This window comes from Lycorma delicatula, chromosome 2 (assembly GCF_047948215.1).
Source record: "Lycorma delicatula isolate Av1 chromosome 2, ASM4794821v1, whole genome shotgun sequence".
Classification (NCBI taxonomy): Eukaryota; Metazoa; Arthropoda; class Insecta; order Hemiptera; family Fulgoridae; genus Lycorma; species Lycorma delicatula.
The window spans coordinates 176,078,609-176,100,337 of NC_134456.1; the positions used below are offsets into that span (position 1 = coordinate 176,078,609).

The 21,729-nt window shown below is 28.1% G+C and overlaps 1 protein-coding gene across 1 annotated transcript; it reads left to right on the forward strand.

Moving 5' to 3' along the window:
- Positions 1–8,151: 8,151 nt before the first annotated feature.
- On the forward strand, positions 8,152–21,491 carry LOC142320004 (protein yellow-like). The gene is made up of 4 exons (XM_075357685.1): positions 8,152–8,185; positions 12,031–12,252; positions 17,812–18,027; positions 20,168–21,491. Exons 1-4 carry the CDS (start codon positions 8,152–8,154, stop codon positions 21,076–21,078), a joined length of 1,383 nt encoding a protein of 460 aa, XP_075213800.1. The 3' UTR covers positions 21,079–21,491.
- Positions 21,492–21,729: the final 238 nt, after the last annotated feature.

A 21,729-nucleotide genomic window follows, 5' to 3' on the forward strand; every position in this document is an offset into this window, starting at 1 on the left:
TGTTTACACATTCTAGGATGCAATATTTATAGAGTGTTTCCGTTTCCAGTCTCGTATGTTTTTGTTTGACATGTCCATTTTTGTTAACCATAGTTCCAATCCTGATCCGAGCCTCATCGTTCGGTTTCGTAGCACTTTTATTTTCAAGGGTGGAGTTGCATACTCTACATCCAACCCTCAACCTGGAGGACTCGTTGATTTTCTTTTAAGAGTTCCATTCTCTTACACAGCCTGTTTCCTCCCAGATTACAGAGCTCTATCTACCCTGGATTTCATTTGTGTTATCTCCCATACTCATCCCCCCTTCCGTCGTTGGGAAGTCTTCCTCTTCCGCCTTCAGAGCAGTTGGCCATCTTCACTGGTTTTGTCCACCCTGGGTATTGTATTTCCCCAGTACCCTCCAACCAAAGTTAGCCAGCATACCCCATCGCCAGGGGCGGTCCCCGATAGCTGATCCAGCAAAAGCCACGAGTCTGACCTGTTATATTCCATCATTAACAACAAAGAAATGCAACGCAATACCGGCAGCATACAACTACAGACGTGCGCTAGCTGCTATGCATTCCTGCTTCATTTGTTGAGCATATTTTTTGCTTATATCTCTAGAACAATAAATTTTTAGAAAAAATTACAAGAGGCAAAAAGTGTTTATTTTGTATTCTGTTATCTTGTATACTGTTTTGAGATAAGGGCACCACTAAAATTATTATGAGAAACTCATTATTTCTCAAATAAACGTAACTCTATTTTCTATGGATCTACAAATATATATATAAATGTGTGTGTGTGTGTGTATGTGTACTTTGGTACCACGAGAATGATTCTCTTAAATTTTTGAAAACGGGAATACAAAAGGGGCGAATATTATGTTTCGAAGAAGGTTTTTTGTATGGAAATTTTTCATGTTGTACTTTTTTAATTTATTAGAAGATAATAATTATAAACAGCTTTGATTTATAACAATTATATTTTTATTTTAATTTTGACCAATTCAATACTTGACATAATATTGTTAGTTACTTAAATTATTTATTTTTGATCAGAATTTTCTTCTTCTTCTTTTAATTTCTTGTAATACCTTGTTTCCTTTTCTTTAATTAACTTAATTTTTATACATATTTATGTTTTTGTACATTAATTATTGTCTCCAATATCATTATTAATTATATAAACAATACTTGTTGTACATATTCGTATTCTATGTTTTTTATTGCATTACTCCGACGTTGTAAACCTTCCCTTATGTTGGTGGCGCCAAAAATAAATTTTTTTTTCTTTTATTATTTATATACTAGGTTTCGTCTTGTTTACGTACTTACAACTGTATATCTTTTCTGTTTTATACATTTTCTTACATTTTAACAAATAATTTATTTACATCCATGTCAACCAATACGTTAAAATTATTTCTTATTCTAAACTAGGTCTTAATCAAATTGAAAACAGTTTTAATTCTCATTAAAGGGTTAGAGGGTAGTAAAAATTCCAGATACTTAAAACTGGAGCTCTATAGCTTCCCAAAAGTTATTTTTTATTCAACCTACCGATTTGATTTTTTAAGATTAGTATTGTAAGTTGAAATAGTTTTTAACTTATCGTACAACTGTAGGATAATTTTAAAAAAATGTCTTATTTCAGTTAGTACAAAATATTGCCTTCGAAGAATTAAAAAAAAATAAATAATTTATGGGTTTTTAAGACCATGTAACAACGTAAAATCAAGTTTGTTGTAATTTTTTATTATTCATTGTGGAATGTGTTATTGTTTTTATTTATGTAAGAAAATATATAAATAAGAAGAAAATAAATAAGATTTATAGATTAATAAGATATTCTACAGAATTACTGAAAAAAGGGTAAAATTTTCAATTCAATGCGAATTCTGTGAAAGTTAAGCAAACAGCCTGTTTTTTATTTTTTAATTTATCAATAAAGCACTTAATGAAATATTATTTTGATACACTTTGTTTTCATTTTAAGAGTCTAAGTATTCTTTCTGGTTAGTCGATCAGTAAAGAAAATAAATAACCACATTTTCTTTTAAAATTTGAGCTGTATTGGATGTTCTTTCGACGCTGTTGTAAAGCAGACTAGTCACGTAATGTAACCAACCACTTTTCACGAAATCTTGCTTTTATGCACAACTTTGTCTAGGCAGCGAGTGATAAGGCTCCCGATTCCATCATTAAATATGAGTCATATAACTCGTTAGATAAAATCTAATCGATTTAAAATGAATCTTAACAGGATTCCTATTTTGCAAAATTTGAAATATGAATTTATAAAAATAGTTCATACAGTTTTGAATAATTTTAATAGGTTTATTTTTTCATAAAATGCGATACAACAGTATATATTTTTTGCTCTTATTTTATCATCATCAAGCAAATTATTGAAAAATAACTTTACTTTATTTGTATTTCTTAAAAGTGTTAATTTTCAAAACAGAATTGGTCAAAATAGTTAATGTGTTTTTGATAAAGTATTAATAATAAGCTTATTACTGTTCAAAGATTATAAAAGATTTTGCATATATTGTTAAAAAAAAATCTACAAGTAATTTTCGCAAGATTACTGAAATAATTATCAATTTTTTCACTTTAAAGTGTTTAATACTATCGGTTGCTATTATGTAAATATAATCGGAGGAATGTCACGATCTTAGTATAACAATTCATTAAAATAAATAAACTATTTTAAAATACATAAAAATTGTTATACGAGTGGATCCATACACAATCACTTAAATCAAGGTAAAAAACATACTCATAGACATTTAACACGCAAATAATGTATAGAAAGGAAAAACTATGCTATACGGTTGCTGAAATAAAATTCTAACTGTAAAACTGTTTACAAAGAAGAATCTAAACCTAGAACTTTATGCTGAACATTTTATAATGAACATTTTGTTTGTTAAATAATCATCATTTATAGATAAAGGTGAATTAGTAAAAGTAAATATAAAATCAAAACTTAAATAAAAGAATATTACAGAAATAATGATAATAAAATAATAATAAATAATATTTAACATACACTACAGAAAGAGTATCTCCATTATAAGGTAGAAAATGATAATAATATTTTTTTTTTTTGTGCAGAGCTCCCACTTGTCCCTACACCATACCGTCTCCTCCCACAACTGTGACCCGCAGCCAGATAACAAGGGGGAAACAGTATGACAGAACAACCTTAAGCCTTAATATGCCACATCACATATTTATTAATTTTAATTCATAACAAGCACATATACAAAAATAAAATTAGACAGTAGAAATAATATGAAGAAAAACCTCATCATTGTCATTGATTAAATATTTATACCTAATAACAAGCGACGTCGAAGTCAACGTTTCATATAAGCAACACCAAGAAAAATATACATATTTACAACCAACAAAAAGTATTAAATGTCATAGAATATGTAGAACATGAAGTAACAAAGAACATAAATATCATAGATTGCCGTTAAATATCTGAAGCTTCTTTTTAAATGATTGATTAGACAAAGCGAAGAAATCCACAGAGTTAACAATCTCTTTTGCACATTTAACAGTCCAGGACAGAGGAGCAGTAGAGAAACTCTCCATGTACTTAATCTGCCGAAATTGTCTTATCCCTCCACAAGGCACTCTCAGATTACCCAGCTCAGTTGATCTATCAATTCAACCATGCAGAAGCTCTATTACTATGCTGACTTAGTAAAGGCACTTGAAAGAATCTGCACAGTTGCACATAAGGGGCTGAATCAACAAAACATCTAATAACCAAGGAATTAATGAATTACCTCTGGGTGGCCTCAGTACTTTCAATGGTAGACTTGCGTTCGTAATTCCAGATGATGCTGCATTACTCCAGAAATGGATGAACGATCGCATAAATCAAATGCAGGAATGTTATAGGATGTTTAAAATGACTACCAATCCAGAAAATTAGTCCTAAGTTCTTCCTAGGACGAGACACAATTCTGGATACATGCTCATTAAATAACAGCTTAGCGTCGATATTAATATCAGATCTTTGATATTTTTGACTCTTCAAAGTCATTTTTTAGCATCACAGGAGAAGAATCAGAACAAAAATAGTGGTTGCCAATCAGCAAATTAAGCCGATCACACAATTTCACCATCAGAGTTCCATACAAAAGACCTGAGACTCAGGCGAAGAAAGTGATTTGAAGGTGAAGGGGCGAAGGACAGCCCACTGTGGAACCGTCTTGCGGATGGGCTCCACAGTGCGGATGGACTCCATCTGCACTTGTGCGGATGGGCGATGGTGATGAAGCACGGAGACTCTTGACCCCTGGATCCTAAAGGCACCTCCTGGGCCCGCGCAATGCTTAAACTGCAGGACCGACCCCGGAGGAGGAGAAACGGTGCGATATGAGTTTTAGTCAGTAGGGTGCGGGTATACATAGGCTCTTAATAACATCTAGCCGAACCCGTGCGAGTCCGACACTCCCCATTTATGGGGGGTGCGTAAATGGCATTTCTCAGACTCATCTATAACAAAAAAAAAAATAACCATAGTCTTATCAAGGTTAATATTCAAATGTGTGTTTGCAACCTTAATGTCAATGAAATCAGTTTTCTTTACTGCATCCTCAGCTACCTGGCTGCTTCCGGATCTAGAACAAATAGCAGTTTCACCTACAGGTGTACTATCGTTCTTTTTATTAACCTTGGCTCATGGGTCACACATATATTTACAAATACGTTATCGATCATGAGTGGCAGATTTGCTTCCGTCAAATTAGCACAAGCAATGTGAAAGGCTAATTCTCAAACTTTGCACAAATTTCTTACCTGCTTTACAAAAACTTCATATTTGCAGGATTCGCATTTCTTGCCACCTTATTTTCAATAAGAACCTAATGTCGTCGTTACAGATATTATTATAACACGTAGATGAATAAAACGTTAAACAACACGTAGAACATGTATTAAACACACAACACGATGAATGAAATCATCAACAAATGCTTCGTCAAAATTAAAAACTTTCAGCGGAAGGCATACGTAATATACATGTATATAAAAACTTAAAATGGTAAAATATATCAGCTTTTGCTTCGTCGCAGAAAGAGTAAAACCTTCCTTGGGCACTCAGTTGGTCAATCAGCCTAAATTCGGCACACCGCGGCCAATACTGGCAGGAATAAGGGGAACACGGGGGTCGCTTCTCGCCCTTATTGCATTAACCAAAAATGATTAGGCCTCTCGATCTTCCACTTCATCACATCAGAGCTTCGATGTACTTCTGGAGGAATGAGAAGACGTCTAACTTATTGAGAGAAATGAATAATAAAACTCATTAATCTCACTCGGTTCTGCGAAGGTCTTGATACATTCTTCAGCAACGTCTTCTAGTCCATCAGCCGGTCCTAGGATGTTACATCTCAGAAACCAGCGCCAAATGTTGGGAGGGCGTACGAGCTACCTAGGAATTGTTTCCCAGCCCCGAACTGTCCGGTAACGGAGATTCGGACCACACCTTAAAGGATCTTCTCGGCCCTTCAAGAAGAAAGGATAACTAAAACTAAGGATGGAATGAGCTTAAAACTAATCAGGAAAGATTAGATCAGGTAATTAAAACAACATTTTCATGCGATTGACGAATCTTCGCGGTAGACGGGGCCAGAGGCAGAGAAATGATAATAACAAAAATAGTGAGTGAGTATGAGTGTGTGTGCGCAAGCGCTTATGATTAAGAATAATTATAGTTATAATAATATGGTGTGTTAGTGTGTGCGCACGCGCGTGAAAAGACAGATACACTTTATTGAGAGAGGGTTGAAAATTTTCAAGTTCTTTAAAATTCATAGATTATGAAAAAACTCGATCATCAACCCTAAAACTTAATCCAAATTGAAACACCTTGGTGGTTTGGTTTCAATTAACAACATGTCTCAGGAATGGTCGGCCTGAAACTGTACAAGACTACCCCTTATTACATGTCATACATATCATCCTCATCTCACTGTTCGTGAGGGGGGTTGCTTATTGTTCTCTAGTTGAACAGATTGCAACATACGCATTAGGAATAATAATAAAATTTAGAAAAAAAATTATTTTAATATATTAAAGTATAATAATATAATTACTTAAATATAAATAAAAAATCTATTTATACATAACTGCTGAATAATAATGAGGTAATTATTTAGTTCTTTGGTAATTTGTAATAATTAAACTAAATTAAAAAATTCTTTTGTAGGTCAATTAATTCGAAAACAGGAATAGTTTTTTTCACTTATGCTGTCAGCTTTTATAGATTATTATTTATTAGTTAATAGATAGCTTTCATTTTCTGTTTCTGAACTTCCTTTGTACTTCTTAGTCTAGTTTAAAGACACAATATTGTTAATTCTAACTTCTTTTAAATAATTAATGCAATTTTTATATTATTCATGTTTCTAGATAATAAGCATGCTATTTTTTTCTTACAAGTTGTTTTACTCACACACACACACACACACACACACACACACACACACACACACACACACACACACACACACACACACACACACACACACACACACACACACACACACACACACACACACACACACACACACACACACACACACACACACACACACACACACACACACACACATAATCATCTTTATCTTAACTTGACTATCCAGATATGTTAATTTATACCTGTTACATCTTTTTAAATATCCATGAAAGACTTTATTTTTGCCAGATCGGTATGTTCTTTATTACTTGTTAAATGTTTTTACTGCGTGGAAGTAGATATTGAAATCAAACAAAACTACCCCTTATAAGAATAGAATTTTTCTTCCGCGTTGATTCTTCATAAATTCGAATTAATTACAAGTTAAACTGATATAAGTTGATAATAAAACAAATAATAATAATAAAGTGAATTCATTATTCTATTTTTCTTTAGTGTTGAAGGCAGTGTATCTAAGATTACTATCTTAAAGTTTTTTTTAATTGGATTATTCCATGAACTGTGCAAATACACTTGTAGTAGCTATTTATTATATTGTTACATTACGCTGTAACATTGTAGTAATATTGGTCATGACTGCATTCAATGTTAACGATCTACTACTGATAACTAATAAACCGTCTGCTCGTAACCTCCTGCATGAATATCAGTAAAAATATATCCTGAACTACTCAATAGAAAACACAAAATTTTGATTTAATTTATAAACTTATGATTATCAAACATAAAGTAAATTTTTTATCCCTAAAAACTTCAAGGAAACTCAAGGCAGTAGAAACGGTAATTTTTTATGTTAAAGGTACGGGCACCTAGTTAAAACATTTAAGAATGAAAATGATACTCCCTTATTTTTATTATGTAATATAAATTTGGTAGGGGGTAAGAACAACAAATAATTCTGTATACCTCTATCTCCGAGGATAGATCGAAAAAAATTTCAAATAATCTTAATAATAAAAATAGTTTCTCAGTTGTACCTAAAAATATCTCACCAGCCTCAAGGTAATTTTTTATTCTCGTCAGTAGACCCTCATCGTTAACTATACAATTTAGGTAGAATTAATGAAATAACATTACATCTGAAAGTGATACATTTGAAAATGTGAGGTCAAATATTCCTCGCTAAAGCAAGCATAAGTTTGCTTTTGGGAGGACAGAAACAGATTCTCCGACTTTGCCCGCTACAAAAAATTAAAAATAAAAATTAACTTTGTATTAACTACATTTTTTTGCTGGGTCGTTAATTTTTGCAAGAAATTATTATTTTTTTTCAATATAGTTATGTACATAAGCTGATCAGTGCAAAGTTACTGTACTGTTATCATCCCAAGTAAAGGATATACCGATCTTCCCAGAAGTAGAGGAAAGCAAGCTAGCTTCCACACTGATTTTCTTGCCATTTTTTCAAGTATCATTTCATCTTTATATTCTTCATTAAAATACGTTTAGTAGAACGTCCGAGATGGTAATTATAAAATACAAAGTAAATAAATGAAAGATTATGGAAATTAAACATTTTTAAAAAATAATTAATGTATAACTTTAGTAAGTTATTATCTACAAGCTACAAATGTTGAGAATTTCCTTATGTTAAAAGTATTAAAGTACATTAAAATCAAGTGTTTCACTCAAAAGGTGTTTTTAAAAATACACATACGGGAAATGTATCCAGTACTTGGAGGACGACAGAATCTTGGTAATGGTTAAATATTACCTCTCGGTGTATTGCATAATATGTAGTATGCTAAATAATGAAAAAATAAATTATATTCCTGCATTCACTTTATAACAGTGGAAACGAGTGCTTGTTCAAACATTACATAAATATTACGCTTATGTAATTATCGATTATTATTATAACTGTTATTATTATTATGTTATTATCGAGCTTAATAACGTGTTTTTAAATATCAACTCTGATAAATTCATAAATAAAAATACCGCCCGTGTAATGCAGTTCCCTAGTTAAATGAAATTTCCTTCATTGTTATCTAACTTTGATAACTACAAGAGGCAATTTAATGAACCTGTCTTGGCTTGCTGACGTTAGGATGCAATTTATTGCATTACTCATAATCACACGGAATAATCTGAAGTATTATATTGATTTTTATCTTTCGATTTTTACGTGTTCTGTGTAGGAGTGCCTAAATCTAAAATTCATAACACTAGTAATAATTATAACTAAAAATAATTACTTTAGAGGGTACGCGATACATATCTTTAATGTACATAAATATTATCGTAAGTATTAACAAAAATAAATAAATATATGGTTCTTGATAAATTATATAAAAATATTCCTGTGATATTAAAGAAATGTAAAAATTTCACTTAAACATATACCGGAGACGTTTTCTTTATGATCTATGACCGATCAAATATTTTTCACTTTCTTGACCTCATGAAGGCAATGTGGTACTCCACTTACGTTAATGCAAACTATTGGGCTAACTAATGATTTTAGATGAAATTTTACGTATAGAATCTTTAAAATTGATTCCAATATCTCCATTTAACACTTTTGTGAAATCCTTGTGAAATATCGTTAAAAATAGCTTTTCCCAATTTCGTGAAAAACTTGCTACAAATCTTACATAAAAATCTGACTAAAAATATTAAACACGCTACAAAAGTAAATAAATTATATTCTCAATCAAAACAGTAATATGGATCGGTATTTTTTTTTAAATTAATTGTATAAAGTTATAAATTTATTTGCCGTCTAGCCAGGGGCTCAGATTCCTTCACTCCTATGGCTCAGGTCAGCGCAGGCGACCTTTGACGATGAAAAATTCTTAACTTATTTCTGTTCATTGCAACTCGAGTCTGGGTGTTGCGCTCTCGGTCAGCAAGCAGCTAACCGAGAATCACGTACTTCAGTTATTTCAGAGGATCGAGATACTTCATTCTTTTAACAGACTTTGAATAATAAGAAAGGTTACTTTTTTCTTGAAGGCATACTTTTTAACTTTTGGCAATCCAGTTCGACAGCCAAAATAAGCAATCAAAACTCATAAAAGTTTGCTAAATATACTAATTTAAGCTAATTACAATTACAATAATATTCATAATTATAATAACAATAATAATAATATTTATATGCTGAAGTTTAAAGTTAATCTTATATAAGCCAAAAGTTTGTTTGTCTGTATGTTCTCGCATCACAAAAGAACCAACCGATTGACTCCTTTCAAATTTGCAGGATATCCGAGGTAAGGTTTAAGTTATAGAACGAGGCCCTATTCTCCTTGAGGATGAAGCAGTGAATTAAAAATATTCATTAAAGAAAAAAATATTAATCCTTTTACTTCACTGTTACATTTCGGTCATCATGGCAACAGAAATAAGTTAGGAAATTTTCATCGGCAAAGTTTTGTGTACTTTAGTTACCAAAATTACTACTAGTCTGTCTTTTATAATTTAGTTTCTTTACCAGGTTTCTATAAAGCTGAATACTTCACCGTATTCATTCATTAAGTGGGGGCATGTCTTACACATACACAACATAACTTTGATAACTAAAGTACACAAACCTTTGGCTATGAAAAATTCAAAACTTATTTCTGTTACCATAGTGACCAAAATATAACAGTGAAGTAAAAGGATTAATCTTTTCTTTTTTTAATGAATTTTTTGATTTGTAATTTCACCCACAAGGGGAATAGGGCCTCGGTATATAGCTTATATACCTTGCCTGGGAATGTATCCTGCAAATTTGAAAGAAGCGGTTGGTTGGTTCTCGTCTGATGCAAGAGCATACAAACAAAGTGACAAACAAACAATCTTTCGGCTTATATAAAATGAAATTTAAATTTCAGTATTTTAATATTATTATTATTAATAATAATAACTGAAAGTGCCATATGCAACTGAGTCTGAGCAGTGATTAGAATTATTTGTTCACCATGTTATACTATTGCTATTGTAGTTTACTATCAGTACTTAATATTTTGTTATTTTTATTAATAATAATTAATACTATAAAATTACATAATTACATTCAATCACGTGTAGATACACCTATATTTCTCCATTGAGGCTCAGGATTCCTCACTGCCTTTTGTTAATTATTTCTCAATGAGGATGTTTGTCTCCAAACCCGAAGATCTTTATACTTCTATTAGTTGTTGTGACAATAAATATATATTATATGATATTCCAATTACAATTATTATTATTATAAGAATTTCAATCACATTGTTGCTAGTGGGAAAACCATCAAAAAGAATCATTTTCTGCCAGTAACTACTCAAATTATAGTGCGCTTTACACATCATATTTCAATTCAATTCAATTCGTCATATTTCAATTTTTATCCATACTATACTTAAATTAATTACAGCTATTGTTAACTTTGAGGAGTAAATCCAAATCATACAACATTGACATGTCTGTTCCCAGTAATCTAGCCCTTATAATCTTATGGTTTCTCCTCAATCTGTATATATTATTTCTAATTAACTTTTACTAATTCCAAACAAAATTTTATGCTTGCAGATTTAATAAAAATTCCAACATAGAAAAATAGTTATCATACTTTAGGCATATTTACAATCTTAAAAATGGGTCACAAGTTCTCATTAGGCAGAAAGGGAATTCTTTAATTCAAATTTCCTTGTTTATTTTTCTGTAAATGCTAAATTAGAATTTAGCATTTATTTTTTTATGGTATTACAACATTATGAAATCTAAAGCTTATTTTTCATTAGAGCTAATTTTAATTATTAAAATTAGAGCAACCATTTTTTTTACATTAGTATTTGTATCTCATCAAGACAATTGAAATGATAGTATAGTTTGGGTACGGTTTCTATTTAAAATATATAATACACTGAATTATAATATTACACTGTAATATAAAATACATAATATTTATTATGTCACAAAAACTCATAGAAGTATACAGGTCTTTTGGGTTGGAGATAAACATCCTCAATGAGACAATTAATGAGTGAGGAATCCTGAGCCTCAATGGAGAAATAAAGATCTGATGAAATCAACTAAGTGGCCAAGTAATTGTCATTAATCTCGTCCTCTGAAGTAATACCTAACAGTGGTCCTGGAGGTAAAAATAATTAAATAAATAAAAAAAATGACCAAGTAATAATGGTATGAGTATAATAAGCTTAATCTTATAAGTATGCGGGTGTTTTTTAAATCCCCTTAACCTGGCATCTTAATTTATCAATGTAATAATTCAATGCAGAATAAACAGATGGTAAATTATTCATAATAGTAACATCTTGTTCATTAATATATTTCATTAATATACCTTGTATCTAAATGTGATTGAATATAATTATGCAATTTTATAGTATTAATTATTACTAATAAAAATAACATAATATTAAATACTGATAATAAACTACAATCGAAATAGTATAACATGATGAACAAATGATTTTAATCACTGCTCAGACTCAGTATATGGCACTTTCAGTGATTAATTCTGTTGAATTTATTATCTACGTGTAATCTATATATTTTTCTTGGTTTGTAATGCTTTGTAATCTTTTATTGTTTTTTTTTTTTTTACAGCCTTACTATTAATCAAAAGTCAGATTATAAGAGATCCAGCTCCGCCACCTCCTGGTCTTCAAACAAGATTTTTCTGGAATCAGCTGGATTATGTTTTTCCAAATCCAGAGGCAAGAGCAGCTGCTATCAATTCAGAGGCTTTTGTTCCTAAAAATAATTTACCTGTTGGTATTGAAATCTGGAAAGATAAATTATTCATTTCTGTGCCAAGATGGGATAAAGGTAGATTGTTTTTATAATTTAATGAATGTTATTTCTCTGTCAAATTAATTTTTTTTAATTATTTGATAAAAATTTCCTACTTTATAATACTATCATAAAAAAAAATTAAATAATAATAGTAAATAATTAAAGCTAAAATATTGGATGAATGTTTGAAACAAAATACTCGTAGTGAAAAGTTTTTACTGAGCTTTGAGGGACCATCTCATTAGCTCATTCAGACTAATAATCTGAACTTATTACCACTACATAACTTATAAAATTGTGTTATGTTCACTTAATGATACATAAAATATTTAAAATTATGAGTAAAATCTGTAATTTCATACAGGATCAAAAGTGAAAAAAACCTTTTCTGGTGGAGAGAACACTACTTGAGCCCCACACATTACATTCTGTTTCAATCCATTTATAGATCTGTTATTTTACTGATCAAAGCTGGTGGATTTTAGTCCATGGGTGGAAATTCCTTTACTCTAGTTACCAGCCAAAAGTAATAAAAATAGATTCCAATTCTTTTTCATATCAATAATAGTCTAAAATAATATTCAATGAGAGGATTGAAACAAAATATATGCTTGTCTTTTTTTTTTAAATTACAAATGAAAAATAAATTATAAATTTATGCAAATCTATTTACAAGACAAGCAAATTAATTTTGTTTCATTTATCTTACTTCATTGAAAAATTAAAAGAAATAAGGTGATGTATGGTGTGGACTCATCGATCAGAGAAAAATTAATAAAAGTAATGGATAAGGTAGTAATGAAAAAAGAAATGATCAATAATACGTACAAGGATTTGCAAAACATGATGAGTTTACTATTTAGATTCTACATGTATCTGAAAATGAAAAATCTTGTTTATACTCATAATAGAAATAGTGAATGGATGTAATGTGAAGCTCAAGTAAAAAAGGATGTGATTTAAAAGTCTACTGTTATTAAATATAGATTTATGAATTAGAAAGAAATTCTTGAAAATATTTTTTTATTTGTAATATTTTATAAAAGTGAAGTATGGATTATATAGAAGAAAAGGATGTAGCTTTCGTTTAATTAGAGGAAAGCATTGAAGAAATTTAGATAGGTTGGTGAAGCTTGCAGCTCACAAATTTCAAATTAGAAAAAATAATAGATAAAAAGTTAAAAGAGAAAAAAGAAGATTTAAATAGATTCTAACTCAAAGAATAGATTTGTAGATCTTGCATTAGGCCATCCTTTGGGAATAGTTAGTATCAAAAAGAAAGAACTATAAGAAAGGTAAAGACTACATAAAGTAGATGTATAGAATGTTAACAATAACTTATACAAAAATAAATGATAAGTAATGAAGAAGTATGTAAAACTGTTCAGATGGTTTATGATAAAAATGTAATGAAAAAAGTAATATAATTTTTTAAAAAATCAGAGTTTACTCTGGCAGAAATTGCTATCGTTGCACATTTTTATTGATTGTAATTTTATTTCACCAAAGAGTAATTGAAAATGACAGTAACAGTACTTATAGTAGTGGATACTACCTATGTCCTAACTATGTTGCAATAAGATAGTGAACAGGTAGAGTTTCAATATAAAATAAAATTTATTAAAAGACATTATTTTTTACTTCTTCCTTTCTTTTAAAAAAGAAAATAAATCATTGTATTTTTAAAGTACTAATAAGAAAATTATATAATTTTTACATAAATAGTAATGTTTATTAATTCCTTTGTTTTTAAATTCCTTTTACGATGAAATTCTTAAAAAAGCTTTTTTTTTCTTGAATAAACAGGTTTTTTAACTGGTTTTTAATATTGTATTATTTCATACTCTTACGATGTTTCAACTGACATTTTATATATGGGAAGCTCCTTATACAGATTATCAAGTTTTTGTATAATCTTTAGAAAATAAATATCAAGTTAATGTAATATGCATTACTGTGTTACATACATTTAACTTTCAAATTATATGAATATTACTTTATAGTTGTTTTAAATTGCCAGAGGGCATCAATAAGATTGAATTAATTGTGTTGTATGCATTCTAAAAAAAATAATTTAGATAAATTGAATTATTGTAGTAATTACGTGAATCGACTGGCTACTTATTCAAACCTTTTCCTCATACATAATACAACTTTACATTGGAAAGTTGCCTCTCTTAGGTGTTGAAAACCAACCATAGTATGTGATTTCTGTTTTGCCAATACTACCTTCTATTAGTATAATAGAATACCTTTATTTTTTCATACTTTCAGCACACATTTGAGCTGTCCTGGTCATTGTAGATTGAAATGAAATGAACATAAATTTATACATGTAGAAATTAAATTTATTGTTCTTAAGTGGTATGATGTTATACTAATGTGGTACTACTTACTGTGGTACATGAACACTGTTTTATAAGAAGATCAGTTGAGAAGAATATTATATGAATTACTTGAATAAATAAAGTAACTGGAAGGTGTAATCAGTATTTGCATCTGGGTACCAATAATAGTTAACAATTCATCATAATATTTAGGTGTAATAATTTATCGTTTCTTTATTGTCAGTTCATTAATTAAATTATTTTTCATTTGGTTTTTATATAACAACAAAATAAATTATAATATATAAAAAATAGATAATATAATATATATTTATAATTATAATAATACTGAATTATTATATAGTTAATTCAGGTTTAGTTTTTCTTTTGTTTAAATCATTCTGTTTGATAAAAGCAAAACAGAACTTATATTTTTTTACTACCAAACTTTTATCTTAATAAAACAAAATTATTTATTCTATTTTATAAAAAAAAACTTGTTGAATCATAGCTAATAAAATTTGACTATTGCCTAACGTAATTATTGTTGAAGAAACTAAATGAATAAGTTATCAAGAAGTATGCTAATTATTTAAACAAAAAAGATTAAAAGAAGTTTAAACAGCAAAAGCATTTTATTAAAATTAACCAACTCATAAAGCAAATAATTCCTTTAAAAAGACTGTCTTTCAAATTATGTAGAATTATTCTTCAAGAAACTAATATTTAACTCTTTTGAGTATAACAAAAAGTACATTATTCTGAAAAGATCTTCTGGCAGCTCAATTCCAAATATTTTTTTTAAAGTTAGTAGTTTCAATGAATAAATAATTTTCATAAACAAAATTTTTAGTTTATTTTAAATAATATGAATACAATATTGCATAGACAAGAAATACGTAAATAGTAAATATAGGAGATTTGATTTCATTATTATCAAGTGGTTGTACAAATAAAGAATTTATACTGCAGAAATACAAAATCTGATATATTACTCATTTGTGATACAATCTTGTGTTACTAATGTTCAAGGATATTTTTGCATACTTGTGTCTGTTGCGATCTATATAATTGTAAATTAATTTTTTAAATTATTTATATTAAGATAGTAGTGTATATAATTATGTGGAAATAATATGTTTGAATTAAATATTGAGAGAAAGTAACATCTGTTGTGCTAATTTTATAAATAATTATTATTATTATTATTTTGTTGATATGAGATTACAAAACTATATTATTGCATTTGTGATATAAAGGAAAAACCAATTAACATTTGTTATAATATTTTGCTGTTAATGAAATCCATTTACTGTATCATAAGATGATAATGACAGTTCTAGTTGTAAGAATAAACCAATTACTGAAGTGAGAAAATCATTGAACGTAATTATATTGGCTTTCTAAATATTGCTTTGTATTGTAGATTTAAAGTCGCAAATGGAATCAACATTATTTTAAGTGATATTATAACCAAAATTAACAATCTTTTCAAATTTGTAAAATTAGTCAGACCTTTGTCTCAATTTTAATGTGGTTTTTTTGTCAATGATTGATTGTAGTGGAAACACTTTACACTCCTACTCCTCATATGTAATTCACATGCTTAATTTATATAAATATACATGTGCGTAACTTATATTTTTGTGCAATTGTTCTCATAATACTTATTTTTTCTGTTTCATGAATTATGCAATCTTGGTTGGTTTCATTCTTTTTGTTTGTGGAGGTTCTTTTACAACTTTACATGGTTATCATTTGCTATATGTTGAATTAAAAAAAATTATTTGTTTTTCATTACATTTATCCTGTCGAATTTTTTCTGAAAATTTGTCAGTATACCTCATTTTGTTGATTATGACTTTTGAGTCATAATTACTCATAAGTTCTTTTCCTCCAGTAAAAATAGATATAAATAAAAAATTAAGAATTTAATAAAAAAAACATCTACCATAGGTGTATGATTTCAATAACAAATAAAAAACTTTGATGAGTCGTTCCTAGTCTCCTTAACATATTCTAAATAATTGCAAAATTTGAACAGTACTTTTTTAAAAAATGTCCACCTTCTGGAGTAATAAAAAATCTAGTAATGTGAAAGTCATGTATGTTCCCTTGCCACTCCCTTAGGAAAAGAGAATTAAAAAAATAAAAATGAAAATATTACATACCATTCTTTTCAATGTAAAAAAGATTAAAAACTAGTACTGTAAAGTAAGAACAGAGAAGATAAAAAAGTAAAGTTTGATGACTACATTTTAATTTAGAAATATTTTAAGGCATCTGATAATTCAAAATTAAATATTGCAAAAATTTGTAGCTATTCAAAACTGAAATCATTCTAAAACAAATATCTGCTGAACTAATGTTAAATAATGGCTAAATTACTAGTTATTATTCATTAAATTTAAATAAATAACTAGCATTCAGTGTATTTATAAAACAATATCTCTATTTATTTATGAAACTAATTAATTGAGTAAAATTAAAAAAAAACTTAATTGAGACAATTAATAAATAATTTGATATTATTTGTTAATAAATTTACTTTCTGAAATTTTCTGTCTGATTCATCTAACATGCTCTTAGGATGGGGTATAATATCACCATCCATAACAAATGATAATCATATCAATTTAGACAAATATATAATCATATCTATGTAAACAAATATATAGAGAGCTTTTATAACGCTTAGTTACATTATTTAGCTCATATCTGTTTAGTTTTTTTACTTGATTGCCATTAATTACCATATTTTTCAAAGGAATGTTAATATTTTTTTAAAAATAAATTCTTATTAAAAATATAAAATGATAAAGATTTTAATAAATCATTTAGGTCCCCATTTCAGTATGTTGTTTATTAATATTTGATGTATTAAAGAGTACCACATTAAAAAATAACTAAGTTTTATACATGATTCATGAAGGATTATCTTTTAATAGAGATTTAAACATTTGTTGAACAAATAACTTATATCCCTTATAAAGATTTTCTCTAATTTGTTTTTCTCCTATGCTTAAAAATGGTTGTAAAACAATTCTTTGATGTATGGGTTATGAATTATATAATGGGAAAAATGAACAAAGATAGATCTGAAAATCTGAAAAATAAAGGAATATTATAAGAAGTAGGCAAGAAAAAGATTTTAATTGAATAAAATTTACACATCTCATTTCGTTGAAAGTAAATTAATATTAATTTAAACTTATGCTGTTACAATCTTGTTTATTTTTTAGAAATATTGTTATTTTTTGTACAGGTGTTCCCAGCACTCTGAATTTTATTCCAATTATTGAAGAACCTTATGGACATTCACCTCCACCTCCAATTGATAATGCACCTTTAATTCCTTATCCAGATTGGGAATTCAACCAGCTTGGAGCACCATGCAAAAACAGACTTAATACTGTTTATCGAATGAGAGCTGATGAGTGTGACAGATTATGGGTTCTGGATTCTGGCACTTTAGGAATTGGTAAAAATTATAATTTAATCATTTCTTATGTGTTTAAGTACCTATCAGATCTGTTATGTACTGTTATAAAATTGTAGGTTGATAAAATACAAACAATTTTATTAAACTCAAACTGTTGTAGTAGATTTGATTAGCTCAGTTGTATGAATGTTTGTACTAACACTTGTACTGATATTTGGTATACAATATACTATAATTTGATGTACAGAAATATATTTGAATAAACAAAATGTTCTGGGATGAATTACAATTGATATGGTTGATTTCAAATGAGGGTCCAGAAAGATGTGTGTAATATTACTTTTTTTTTTCAAGGATAAAATGGTTCACTTTGCACCACCATATTTTTCAATTTCAACACACATTGCAACAATCAGTGACCCTGTTGGTATAATTCATTTAGATCAGACTAATCTGTTTCTAATTGAATTAAAAATTGTTTGATATAAATATTGTTAATCTAGTCTAATATGAACCATTATTTTGTCATGCTTTTTGTAAAGATCATGCCTAAAAATTAACTTTAAATGATACAATAATTGTAGTGAAGAGGACTCTTCTATAGTTGGAGTTACTACCCAAAATTACATGATTTTTTTTAACATAATTTTATCCTACTTCCAGTAATTAATCGGAGAACACTAAACTTAGATTATATCATGCAGATGAATTAATATTTTTACTTTAATTATGAAATTTCTACAGTTTCTATAAATTATAGGCTACTTAGCCTTTGAGTGGTTGTTAACAGCTGTTGCGGGGTATTATCTCATAATAAAACGAATATTGTGTTATTATTCACTATATTAAACAGAACTAAATTATTTTCATTACATTATTGTTTAAGAAAATTATAACTAATTGTATTTTATCCATGACAATTTGTGGCAAAGAAATATAAACTTTGAAATAATCAACTGGACCAGATTTAATAAAAAAGTATTTTTAATTTAATTGTAAGAATTTTCAGTTGCTCAAAACAGTTTCATTTTCAATGATGGTGGTCACTAAAAAAAATTTTGAAGTTAAATTGTTCATAACATTTGCCAGTTTGATGTGTCATTCCAAAAGTTAAGAAAGTTTTGAAATAATTAAACTTTTTGCAGTCTATGTCAGAATAAAGTAGTCTAGCTGTTATTTTTGTTTATTTGACTTAATTGAAAATTATATTTTTGACTTGCATAATTTTCATATAATATAATGAAAAATAGCTTAAAAAAAAATTATATTAAAAATAATTATGGAAATATTAAAAAAAATAAGTAAAATAAATTTAAAGGTCAGTAATTAGTTGTGTAAAGCAACAAATTAATGTACTCTTTCTGGCAAGAACAATGCATTATGTATAACGGGTCTACTCAGGAGCTGGAAATTTATATGATTAGATAATTTAAAATGAACTCACTTTGATTCAGTAGAAATCCTTAAGAAACCTTTTTTGAAACTGATGCTGAAAAAAGAGATATTAAAAGAAATAAGACCCCATGTTTTAAATAGATTAATATTCAAAATAATAATGATCTGGCTTTAAATAATTGTGATTTGAGTATTAATTATACTATGCTGAGATGAGTAATGCATATAACCACAAAGGTGAGTGGAAATATTATTGTAGAGCTTTTTAAAATTTTATATTAAAAAAAAAGTTAATTATATAATTAAATAGTTAGGTTACAATAAACATGATTTTTACTTTTTTTAATTTTTAAACAGTTATTAAATTAAGATTTTTATACTAAGACACTAAATAAATTCACATCTTGACCTACTGTCTTATATTAATGAAGCTTATACCTAGACAAGAGAATCCATCATTAAAAATTGTTTGGATTAACTTTTTCTTTTTTATTTCATAACAAAATTAAACTATGTTAAATTAATTATTAAATTGTGTTAACATAATTAAATTTACTTTTCTAATAAATATCTTACAATAATTTAGAAAAAATCAAATTACACAGATACTCTTTTTGGACATAGCAAATTATTTTTTTAAATTTTAATATCCTACTTGTTATAAATAAATTTCAGTTTTGACTAGAAGTTCAGATATCTTTATATGAGTGTTCCTCTGGTTTAGTTATTGCAATACCACTAATCAGTAGATTTTAACTAAAATCAAATTTTCTCTTATTTACAGGTGAAACAACACAACAAGTTTGTCCATATGGTCTTCATGTGTTTGATCTTCATACAAATGAACAAATTCACTATTATCAGCTACAACCAACAGACACTAACAAGGATACATTTATAGCAAACATTGTTGTAGATGTTGGCCGTAACTGTTCTGATACTCATGTATATGCATCTGATGAATTAGGTTACGGTCTAATTGTTTACAGTTATGCAAAAGACTTTTCATGGAGGTTTGAGCATCCTTATTTTCTTCCTGATCCTGTTGGTGGAGATTACAATATTGGATTAAATTATCAATGGGAAGAGGAAGGTATTTTTGCCATGGAATTAACTGCAGTACAGCCAGATGGTTTTAGAACTTTATTATTTCATCCTTTATCCAGCTACCGTAACTTTTTCGTTTCAACAAAGATATTGCAAGATCAAACAAAAGCTATAGGAAAAATGTATTATCATGATTTCTTTTATTTCCCTGATTTAGGACCAAATCATCATATAACGACACAAGTTGTTTATAATGGAGTTCTATTTAAAAATTTTATTGATCAAAATGCGATTGGATGTTGGAAACTTGATCAGCCATATACTCCAGAGAATCAAGTAATTTTAACAAAACATGATGAAAGTTTTATTTATCCTAGTGATTTAAGAATTGAGAAATCCGGCAGATTGTGGGCTATTACTGATCGTATGCCAATTCATTTAATGGCTTCTTTAGATTTTAATGATGTTAACTTTAGAATATTTTCTGGTGACGCTAACCAGTTAATTGCTGGAACACCCTGTGATCCATATGGTTCAACATATCTTCAATATAAACCACTGCAGTCAGCACAAAGTTATAATGACAAATTTTTATCTAACTCTTTAAGTTTTCCTCTGTTTGATCCAAAGCCAGTTAAAGAATATTAATTTATAATACATTTTTTAAAAAAATTGTACAAACCAGGTAGTAATGTTACACACTGTCCACAACAGAATACAATTACAAATTATAAAATAATTTAATTTAAAACTCTTACTTTATGTTATTAATTGAAAAGCTTCTTCTGTAATGATCATGCAGCTTCTTCTTAACATGATAATTTTATTATCAGTAGTCTTATAAAAAAAAGATCTTTAAAAAATAAGTATTGAGAGGAAGAAAAAAGTTGCTTCATGTTTCAGAAGATTCTTTTCAATAAGCAATATAGGAGATTATTTACAAAACATCTATTCAAAACAATTGCTGTAAGTTCATTAATTTATTTTTTAATATTTTTTTACAGTTTAAAATTTATTTCTTTTGTTGTATAATTTATAAATTATTAATGTGTGCTTAATTTTAACCCCCTACAGTTAAATTTAAACAAATAGTAATAATATAATTTGTACTAATTATTGTTTGCTCTGATGAATATTATTATCTGGCTTTACTGTTCAATCTAAGAAACCTAATTGTAAATTATTTGTTAAACCACTTCATTGTAAATAATAACTGCTTTAAAAACTTATCTTTTCATATAATAATAAGCAAATTTAATTTATGACACATATTGTAATGTGCTTCATTTATGTACAATA